The 11,842-nt window shown below is 38.2% G+C and overlaps 1 protein-coding gene across 1 annotated transcript; it reads right to left on the bottom strand.

Annotated features, from left to right (window-relative positions):
* Positions 1 to 206: 206 nt before the first annotated feature.
* Positions 207 to 3,907, bottom strand: LOC113316413. The gene has a single exon (XM_026564598.1). The coding sequence runs from the start codon at positions 3,189 to 3,191 to the stop codon at positions 207 to 209; it is 2,985 nt and encodes a 994-aa protein (XP_026420383.1). The 5' UTR covers positions 3,192 to 3,907.
* Between the last annotated feature and the right edge of the window lie 7,935 nt (positions 3,908 to 11,842).

Raw genomic sequence — 11,842 nt, 5'->3', positions numbered from 1 at the left:
TTTTACCAGGATATTGAAGCGAAGTGCAATGACATACAGGTGAAAGAGCTTTAATATAAGATAGACAACGTAACCTAGAATCTGAAACCAAAAGACTGGAAAAGCTGGTGCATGACCTCTACTGAAACTTGTAGTTCCTTTTTAAAGATCGGACAGGCCTGCTATCTGACATACTCCTTTGCGCCAGTGAGCCTACAAGTGGTTCACTATCTATATTCCACCCAATTCGACATAGACATAGACCCATCATCTCCTTCATTTGTTCTTCGTTCCCTTTCCTCTGAAAGGGGTTTTCTTGGTTTCTTACAAGTCTTTGTAGACGAGGTACCGTCATCCACAAATTCTTCTGCATCTCGATCTTTGTGTAAATAAACCCACAACTTTCTATCACTACGATACCGAACACAAGGATCGAGTTCGTAATGCAGACGGTCAAGGGCTCCACTAGTAACTTGATTTAGTTCAAAATCAGAAACATGTTCCACAATATACTGTGAATCTCTAATTAAAGCACAAACATCTGCCCTGGTGCCAATACCACCAGGCAATCTAGAAGCTGCATCTCTCACAACACGAAGGACTGTAAAACATGGTGGCCGATCAGGTTTAAGCATAAAATGTTCCCGAACTTTTGATGTCATTTTACCACCAAACCTACTCACAGGAGCAACTGCAGATTTAGTACCATCGGCGGCTGTGTATGAAAAGGCTCTGTAGGGCACTAAATACCTAACATATTCCTCCTTACGGAAATGTGCCTTCGCTTCTTCAGAACTTGGGCTAATGGTGATAACATTCCTAACAGCTCCTAGGTCCTTACACCTCTCCTTCTCGTCTGCATTGGGTTTCATATACATCAAAGGTGGTGGTGGAAGGCTGCCTATTTTCTGAAGGGCCTCTTGCTCTTTTTTCAGCCAATCAGCAAAGGAATCGACTAATTTCACAAGCATCTTGTGTGGGAGACCCCAAGCCATAGACGATGTCTCCTCTATAACAGTGTTACAATCCGACCGCCTGGGACCAATCCACGACCAAACTTTCCTAGAGTTTTCAAATGACACTAGCGCCTTCCAAGCTTCCGCTCCTAATGGTGCTGTTCTAGATGAAAATATTTTCAGCACTCCCCTAACTAAATCTTGAAGTGGTTCTTGTGTTTCAAGAATACAAGGGTCTCCAGGGTTAAGTCTCACACGGTTGATGATTTCTTGAGCAGTGAGAAAAGGCAATCTTTTACCAGGTCGTGTAGGAGTACATGCACCCATGTTCTCACAGCTCTTCTCCATATGTCTGCCAATCTCTGAGAAATCTTCTTCTAGTGGAGTAAGCATTGCCACACGAACAGACGAAAGTAGATGTATAACTGAGAATGAGAAATCAGTTTGAATTGAGGGTGTTATCAAAGTGTAAGACTTCATTGGTGATGTTTCTAGCTCAGCGTCGACCCTTTCACTCTCTACAACAAATGATTCAGATGTCCCTGATTTGGTCAAAGAATCAAAATCAACCTTCACTCTCCTTTCCCTCCGTTTCATATTCTTTGTCAATGAGTTGCACCCAAACAACGGCATCTTCGGCATTTCATGATCTTTCTTCCCAAATCTATCAACCACGAAATGATCATCTGCTAATTTAGGTGTTACGTGCAACTCATTTTCTTCATCGCTATAATTGTGCATGGTATTAGACTGAAGGACATAATGGTCACAATCAAATCTTTCTCTCGCTTTTCTCTTTGCTGGAGGCTGCCACTTTTCACCATAGTCAAGCAGCATATGACCATTCTCTACCATATTGGTAGGAATGCTGTCCAAGTAACGAGAATCCCTCTTCTTACCCTTGTGCTTTCCAACATTGAAAATTTTAGATGGATGCTTAGTCTCGTTAAAATTACGCTTTTTATACAAGTTAGCCTCCATAGGATCTGGCATTGACTTCACCAGAGAAGAATGACAACCTGCGAATGCATCACGTGAAAAACTTGAGGTCCTTGTCGAATTATTAATATCCTCCTCTATACCATCCTGATCCGATGACTCTGATTCTGTTTCGGAGCTATCAGTGAGCGTAACCATGCCTCTCCGTTTTTGCATGTAGTCTCCTCCTTTATTAACGAATCCCCTTTTCATCTTCTTTTGTGACGTACTGTCCCTAAAATAGGAAGAAACCACCCTGTCATTCCCTTGAGGAGAATAACTGCTGTGTGGCTTAACTTTTGAACCAGTATTGTTTATGCCACCACTCTGGAACTCCTCCCCCATCTTCCATTTCTTGTTTCTAATACCCCAGCCATCACCTTTTCTCGGCTGATGAGATCTATTTTTTGCACTTATAATACGATCTTCAACTGGAGGCAGACGAGAGAATCGGATAATGGTGGCCTTTTTGGCATGATGTTGGGATGACGGGCTCCTAGCAACAGAATGTAAAGGTAAACCATATTCTTTCACTAAAGGGACCTTGGATCCAGTATATTTTAAGACCCCTTTCCCACAATTTTTCCTATACAAAGCAGGATTACCCCCACAACTTTTCATGCTATTAGCCCACAAGTCATCATCAAATTCATCTCTCCGTAAAGAATCATTCTCCGACCCTGAATGTTCCATACTTTCAAACATCAAACTCCTTGGAGGGTTAGTCGAATTCAATACACGAAACCTCTCATCAACGCCACACCCGTTGCAGTTCTTCTTCCATGCATTCTTCGCGTGCGTAAGCCTAGACACCATAGAGTTCTGATAATTCTTAAGTGTGTGGTAATGTTTGTTTTTCATCAAGATATTCAAATTCTGGTTATAAAGTGCAACACTCGGTTCACATAATCCTCCCTTCAACATATTGAAAAACTTCATCAAAGGGCTTCCAAAATTGAAATTGTTACCATTAAACAGCTCCTCCATAATACACGTAAATGCGTCCTGGTCTACAGCAGGAAGGTATTCAGCAAGACCAAAACGCTCCTCCTCCGTTAAACAATTGTTCCATGTTTCAAGCGAAAGAATTTGAGTTAAATCTTCAAGCTCATATAACTCAATAGGAATACTACAACACAGGTTTCCTACTTGACACAATTCTTCCCCAATTTCTGACAAATTAATATCATCATCTGAACCCAAACCAGCGTCAGTATTATCCTCCTCGTAATCATATTCTTCAGACATGAAATTACTCCCTCCTTTCAGATTCTCCATTGAAGATCACTGATATCTAATCAAACAGTAAAGTATAAAAGTAAAAAACCCTAGAAAAGTAATAAAACTTAAAGTTCGATTGAAACAGAACAGAATAGAGAAATTAAGAACAGTGAAAGAACTACCTTTGATTTTCTTTTATGAAGGATGTAGAATTACTATCGCCGGTGCCTGCTTAAAATTTTGTTGGCATCAATTGGAACCCAAGCATAGATATTTATAGAGAAAGTTTGCACCAATTGGAACCCTAGCATAGATATTTATAGAGAGATGAAATATGGAAAGAAGAAGGTGAAGGGGACTTAGGGAAATATTCTTCATGAGATAAATAGCGAAGAAAAGGAAGAGGAAGAAGAAGAAGAACGATGGGTGAGTCAGCAATCCCGTTGTGGGGCGAGTACACCGTGTCATTGTGGATGCAGATTCCGGAAAGTCTTTCCAAGTTTTTGGCGGTAAAACTCTCTAGCTTCTCGCAGAGCTCGTAAAGGGCAGTTGTAGTTTTTCTTTTTCTCAGGGGTTCTATAGGTATCAGGATTCCGTAAATTGTCTTTACTATTCTGTAGAAACTAGATAGTAACCCGTGCTCCGCACCGGGTGATATATTTTTGTTTGCTTGTATACTTTTTATTTGTTATTTTGGTACTATGATCCTACGATATGCAGATCCTACGATAACGCACCGATTTCTGTGGATCAAAAGTTAAAAACTTATCAAAGTGAATAAAAAATCAGTTAGGCTTCCTTATCAGGCACATAAGTGTTCACTATAATAAGATATCGATTCCTATGTATGGCTCTTGCAATCATAAGATAAGTATAGGCCCAGAAAAAAATCAGTTAGGCTTCCTTTCCCGCGTGCAGAATACTGAAAACAACAGTGACTTACAGATTTATCCCCCCGTGCATCCTCTATATTCTTTTTCTATCTAATGAACTACATTCAATTTTATGCAGCAACAACAACATATCAGCAATATGTTAGTTGAAGGAAAGCCTTTATCTTCTGAATTTAATCCAAGAGAAAGTCAGAAATTCAACAAAGAAATGCCTTTATCTAGAATGTATCCTTGCTGCAAGCTTTCCATGGCCATATGTAAAGGTACGGTACTTTGAGATAAAATTCTGAAATAAACCTTCAAACCATCATCTCTTATATTGCATTAAAGCTTGATGCGGTGTTATAGGAGCAACACCGACATTATAATTCCTTCCGGGATTGAGATAAATTAAGCTCCATCCCCTGCATTGTATCGTTAATCCTGTCATACTATCTTCAATTGGACACCCATATTTTAGACCCATCTGCAACTGTCATCAAATCCCATTAAACAAACTGTAGACAGTGAAAGTGTGCGTGTGCGAGAAAGAAATACCTCGTATCCCCATTAAACAAACTGTAGCGACTCAATATGTGTGCGTATGCATAATGCATTACATGGGGGAAGTAAAAAAAAATAGCAGAAAGAACAATCTAACTCTAACATTTAACTATGAATTTAGTAACATTTTCGAGATTTTGAGAATCCACCAGCAAACTCATTCAGTGTTCCTTTATTGTCCTTGTACTCATTATTTTCCAAGACTCCATGGACTGAACTCAAACCAATTTTCGAGAAAGCTTCAGCGAGAGGTGATAAGAAGCCTGAATGTAGCAGCAAACAGTATACCCATCAAGTCACGAAAAGGAACTTGCAGAACAGTTCACTGAACAAACACACGGTCAATTTAACAAACAACACACCCCAACAGTTTTATCTATACTACAACAAAGAAAAGAGAATCAATAACACAATCCATGACAACGCTAAACTCCTTAAGAAAATCATCAAGTTTCTTTTTTGTGTTTCATATCAGTGGGTTACAAATGCATATACTCTTACTTGCATCTTTTCCTTTCACCATCCTTAATTACATCACTGAAAGTAGAGACATAAAGAATGAAACCCAAAGATAGAACTTACTATGAGAAAGAGCACAGGAGTAAAATAGAAACCATATCACAAAATAATCCAAACCTTATTGGGTACTGGTTTTGAAGCTTTCTATAAAAGATGGGAATCTTAAAACTGAAAACCGAAGAAACCCATTTTAGAAAACCCATGATAATTGGTTAAAATCTAAAACAGTTCTATGTGAAATTATGAAACTACCTAAAGAGTAGTATGATTGTTCCTCTGAAGTACTCCATAATCGTTTGATTTTGGATTCTAGACCTGCATTAGCAAAAAAAAAAAAAAAAGAAAAAAAAAATTTGAGAAAAAAATTAAGCATTACCAATAATCAAAATCAAATAAGAACGTGAAAAAATTTTTCATTTAAAATTTTGAATTTACTGTTAGTGAAACATCTGTGTGCCGAGATGACTGCAAATGTTAGTCTAAAATAAGATACTTCCCTCTTAATCCCTTGCATCCATCTCTCAGATCAACTGCAACGGGTTCAACTTCAGTCATATAAGGCCACTCAATCTCTTCCGTTCATGACTAAAATACATGGAAGCAAGTAAGGTTCTTCCATGTTTTCTCGGCAACCAAACACACCAAATTTCCGGTGACTATCTTAACCTATTAATTTCTTAACCTGTTGAAAAGAAAACACACACTGAACCATGACTCACGGTTGTACAAACTAATGCAGACGGGGGTGAAGACTTATGTCGAACAACTGATGAGCAGGACCTAGTAATGGTGTTGTTCATTAACGAATCATATGCATCTTCTGCAAACGCCTATAACAAATCCCAGCAAATTCATATAAAAAAAAACCAGAAATTTCTAAACATTCATAAGCCTTTAAGAGACATCAATAGCCACTATACATTCCCCCAAACCATCAACAGAAAATCTACACTAATGACAGAAAACTTGTTTATAATGGCAGCAAAACTCCCCAAATTTCATTGATTTTCATTTCTTCAGTTTCTAAGAGGAAACTCTAGAAAAATCCCCAAATTTCGTTGTTGTGATGGGCAATTTGTTAAATCCCCAAATGTATAATGGTTATGGGTTTGAAATCTAATGGGGTTTCTCTCCTCTTCTTACACAACTCTGTCCGCAAATCAACAAAACTCGACCACCCTTCATCGTCTTATGAATGAAAATCAAACCCATCTCTCCTCTTCTTACACACCTCTGTTCCTTCCTCCATTTTCCCATTTTACTACTTCCCATCAACTCTGATCTTTCCTACTTCGATTTTTTAAACAGAATTTATAATGGCAAACGTGTGAATTATTTGACTAACAGAAGTTAAAGTCCGTTAACTGTTTGGCCATTTGACCGCCTTGACTAACAGGTCTAGGACCCAAACACTATAACGGACAAACTTAGGACCCAAACACTAACATGTACCAAAATCTACGACCCAAATACTAATTAACTCTTTTTGATGAACAACTAATTATCTTTTCTTACTTTCAGGGGGTTAGTCGTGAGAGAGTTTGAGAGATTTTAATGTATTTAGGTTTTCTCCTGTTAGTCATGAGGGAGTTTGAGGGAGTCTCTCCAAATCCCTGTTAGTCGTGGAGGAGTTTAGAGGAGTCTCCTAAACTCCCTAGAAAACACCTGTTAGTCGTTGGGGAGTTTAAAAAAAGCTCTTGAACTCCCTGTTAGTCAAAAAACCCTACAATACTAGGGAGTTGGTTGCTTTGGGGAGTTCGAAGGAGTTTTTAGTGTATTTTGGTCTCACAACAAATCTCTCAAAAGAGTAGAGATTTGGGAGGAGTTTGAGAATGTATAGCTTAAAAAGGGTCTCAGTGATTTTCTAATTTTGTTGTACTGTTACAGTAATCGAGCTAAGCGAGTATTTTCCTCTGCACCAATTACTAAGCGATATAGTTTAATATCTCTTAAGACAGCTGACGGGATCAACATTTTGATTCAAGGCCCTATCTCGTTCTCAGGAAAATGGGTTTTCTCCAGAGGTTGTTACTACTACTACTACTGTGTCTTTATTCTTCTTAGTTATGCCTTTTTGATTTGTCTTGTCTCATGTTGAAATGGAGTAATTTTAGTTTGTGCATATAAATTGTTCTGTAAATGACTAAATGTGTAAGCTTCGTAAACAAAAAAATCCATATGAGTTATGCTTTTTACGTCACAAGTGATGTTATGGATTACAACCTGCATTATTTTAGTCCTTGTTCGGTTATTAGTTTATTGCGAACAAATGCATTGGCAAGTCAATTTTGGTCCTTGTTGAGGAATATAATATCTAACTACGGGTCATTGAAAGTTTGTATTGAGAACAGTATGTGCACATTGAGTATCAAGTTACGATACCTGTTCTGGTATTAGAGGAATTTAGTATTATCTATTGATGGATACCTACACTATGAGCAGGTTTGCAGTCGTTTCATTGTGGGGTTTCCATTTGGCTGGGAGGATGTTGCTGATCAATGCTTGGACCAACATCTGCTGGTGATGGTGCTCCAGCTAGTATGTCTTCCTTTCCCGAGTCAAAAGAAGTGCCGACTTCTCTTTCCAACAAGAAGACGTTCACTAACATGAAAAGTGAAGAACCGGAAGATCTTAGTTGCATTTATGATACTGGTATGGATGAAGTTGTAAAAGATGCTCCAGTATCTACAAATTCTGATGTGAAAAATGCTGATCCAAATGAGGCCACTGTTGCTGTTCCAGTGGGCATCCTGAGAGTACAAAGTTGGCTAAAGCCAAAGGTGGAGTTAGAAAAGGTAAAGTAGGTCGGAACAAGAAGGGAACGAATTCATGTTCTATTTCTGGGTCTGCTGGCTGTGGAGTTGTACAAGTCCATCTCAAAGAGGATATAGGTCATGTTTCTGAAGGAAAACTGGAAAGATCTGTGTCAGAAACGCCCATTGCAGCCAGTCATAGTGTGCAAGAAAGATATGGAAGTTGCAATTCTAGCACAACCAGGACCACAGCTATCTCACTCTCCTTCGCTGCAGTTTCCTGCCATTCCAGTCCTTGAATTTCTCCTTCTTGCTGCGACACCGACACACACAATCAGCTCCAGCCCCCATATCTCAGCACACAACACTGCTTCATTCCATTGTTCTCTGTTAAGCTTCATTCCATCACCGCCAACATCGAACTCATTTCAGTCCCTTGTTTCTCACCACCACCACCATCACCAGTACCATTTAGTTCAAGCAACAACATCTCAATTCTTTCCCTGCTGTAACTATAACCACTTGCAAGTCAGTTTCAATACCATACTCGTCTCTGCTTTAATCAGTTAGCATCCATTCCCTTCCGGCAACACTCATACCCAATTCATACAACTGTAGCTCAATTCCATTCTAGACCTTGTTCACCATTGCCATGATCAGCTGCACATTCACCATCTCATTCTCTATAGTTGATTCCGCCTTACCTGACTGTCACCACCAATACCCACAGCCATCTCTGGCAGCAATATCAAACTGCAGCACCATCTACACTGACTCTCACAATACTCCTGCTCTTGACTGCAATCCCAGTTTAACATCAAGCTTAATACCGCCACCAACTGATCAAACATTCAACACACATTCCATTTCCAGCTCATCCTACCAGTTCAGACTTGCAATCTCCCATGGCCTCACTGCAACTTCACTTCCATACCCGCTTCAGTTCGTCGCCATACTGCATCTCCATTATCTCAGGTCATCACCAAACTCATCAATCGAACCCATTTGTTATCTCAGTACATTCCCTCTTCAGACACAACCACAGACTCAAGCTTTCAATAGTTGTGTTGTGAACAAAACAACCTACTTCCCTGCAATGCACAGACTCAACACATCTGCAATCTCCATAACCAGCTACTACAAAAACACCAACTTCTCTTCCCTACAACCTCAGACAACTCCCATCTCAGTCCATTCCTTTCTTAGCCAACTGCAAACGCACAACTGCAAGGCACAGGTTCAGCTCGTTACAATCCACCAACTTCAGACCAATACCACAGGTTTAGCTCCATAATTTCTGCAGCATTCCTTCCCTCGACATCAGCATTTCAAATTCTTCTTAACGGCACCAACACTGCCTGAATTTAACCAACAGTACCTTCAGCTTCTTATTTTCTTTATTGCTTCTTGTATCTTCTTTTCCCTGCAAATGAAATTAGGGCACTGGGAAAACCCATCTATGTTTTATGCACCCATTCCAACCTAGTAATGAAATATAAGTAGAGAAAATGGCGGCAGCTGCTTGTGAAGATGATCATAAAAATCCGGCACTGAAATTGAGCTCAGCTCCCTTTTATTGTTTCTTAAAAGAGAATGAGTTAGGAGTGAACTCCCCCAAACTCCCCCAAACTCCCTCTAATAAACTCTCTCAAACTCCCTACACTCCCCCAAACTCCCTGAACTCAAAAACACCAAACTCTCTCAAACTCCCTACACTCTCTCAAACTCTCTTAAAATTCCTGAGATTTAAAATACACTCAACTCCCCCAAAATCACTTGAGGACTAACCCCCTCTTTTTCTTTTGGGAAAAATTCACAAAATCAAAACAAAAACGAAAAGGAAAACAGATAAGAAATAAATGAAGAAAAGAAGAATAGCCATCTGAATCTGAGACTCGATGTTACCGATGGTTCGCAAAATAATGGAGTGTTAATCTGTGGTTCGCATTTCCACAAACAGTTATGTGCGTAGGGTTGTCACTCTGAAATTAACATAGAAATGAACGCAATGCTAGGTGAGATCAGTTTCAAATTAAAATTTGGAAAATAAAAAGAGTGAATGAGGAGACATAGTACCTGCAATATATGAATTGCCGTAAGAAAAAACAGTACCTGCAACATATCAAATGCAATATGAAAAACAAACTAACAAAGCATATAATTCAGTACTATTAGTCGACAAAACTGAGAAACCCGTCATATAGGTATTCTTACGATCTAATGATTGATAAAACTCAATCAAATCTAAATTTGAATAAACCCAAACCAACCTGTGTATGAACTAAGATTGATTTAGCAAGAAGACTTTGAGCAGTACTCATCTATCAACTTATTAAGCGAGAAGATTTGGAGCAGCAACAAAAAAGGAAAGTGGGTGGGGTTTGTTTTGATCATGGATTTTGTGCTCTCTGATTAAGCTAGTTCAGGAAGTGGGAGTTTAGGAACATCGTCATCAGTTCGAAGTTGCTGTAGTGGTTTTGTTGATCATCGTCAGTTACATAACCACCAGCATTGGAGAAAGTGGGGTAAAAGTGAAATGGGTTAAGTGGGAGGTGTAAATTAGGTCTGAATTAGGGTACATTAATTAACCTAGCATTTTTAGGGGCACTCAAAAAAAATTAGGACCACTAATAAGACAAAATAGGGTTATCCAAATCTAAATTGAAGTTAGCTCGTATCTTGCATATCTCGTAATGACAAAATTTTCCTTCCACAATCGGTCATAGTGTTAGTTTAACCTCCGAATATATTCAATTTTCGAATTTTAATAATACCATAATCAGTAGTAAATTTAACTTCCGAATATATATTAGCCCCAAAATGAGATTTTGTCAAAATCCAATACTAATTTTCGAACTTTGGTAGTACCATAATCGGCAGTAAATTGTGTTCATTTTAACTTCGGAATATATAATGGCCCCAAAATGAGTTTTTGCCAAAATCCTTCAATTTTCGAATTTTGGTACTACCATAATCGGTAGTTGTGTTTAATTTTTAGTACAAAAAATTTGAGGCAGTAGCGGGAACATAATCGGTAGATAACAATTAATTTACCTACCGATTATGGTTGATCATTTCTGCAGTAGCAGAAACATAATCGATAGATAACAATCAATTTTCCTACCGATTATGGTTGATGTTCTTAATTTATTTTTAAAGAACATCAACCATAATCGGAAAATAAATTGTTATCTTTTATGTTCCTGCTACTGCAAATATTAGAAAAAATTCCGATCAAATTTTTGATTTTAAGCAATCAAATCCTAATTTTGGATCACAACTACTATCATCTCTCCGTTTTGTCTATTTAACTTGAATTTTCTTTTTTGATGTTCTAAGTTTTAACTTTAAGGTTAATGAGTTTTGGGTTTTAATTTTAAACAATCAATCATAAAATTGGTTTGACCGACCATCTTTGGTTTCAATCAAAACTAAAACTATGATTATTATTTTTCGATAGGCAGAAAAGAGAAGAAGAAGAGGAATAATATGAAAATAAAGAACCCGAAATTGGGGGATAAAAAACTAACTGGGGATAGAGGAAAAAGACAAAAACTGGATCCAAATAGCAAATAAGGGTCACTCCTTATCTAAGTATTTTTTTAAATCATAATCTACCCCTCACTAATCAGGTTTAGTGGTTAATAATAATTAGTAAAATCTTAAATATTTGTTAAATGATTAGTGTGTATTTGTATTTGTATTTGTATTTGGGTGAATGAGATGAGAGTAGAAAGATGAAATTTTTTTTTGAGAGGGAACTTTTTTTGGTGAAAGTGGAGGACGATTGTGAAGAGAGAATTGTTGCTAAGAGGTTGAAAATTTAATTTTTTTTCTTTCAATCCACCATTGTTGCAGCTGATATAGCTCGGTACCGGCATTGTATTCAACCGAAAAAACCATGCAGGTATTTGTTGGAATTTTTCATAAATGTTTGCCACTATCCGGGGGAACCGGGGGGAAGTATCCCCACCGAGACTTTGTCTCGTAACAAAATTTT

This window comes from Papaver somniferum, chromosome 10 (genome assembly GCF_003573695.1).
Source record: "Papaver somniferum cultivar HN1 chromosome 10, ASM357369v1, whole genome shotgun sequence".
NCBI classification, from domain to species: domain Eukaryota; kingdom Viridiplantae; phylum Streptophyta; class Magnoliopsida; order Ranunculales; family Papaveraceae; genus Papaver; species Papaver somniferum.
Note: the sequence above shows the minus strand (reverse complement) of the source record. Positions and strands in the feature narration are given on the sequence as shown.

Bases quoted from the DNA above. Each gene is read 5' to 3' on its own strand.
- LOC113316413 (XM_026564598.1), bottom strand. From the start codon at position 3,191: ATGGAGAATCTGAAAGGAGGGAGTAATTTCATGTCTGAAGAATATGAT.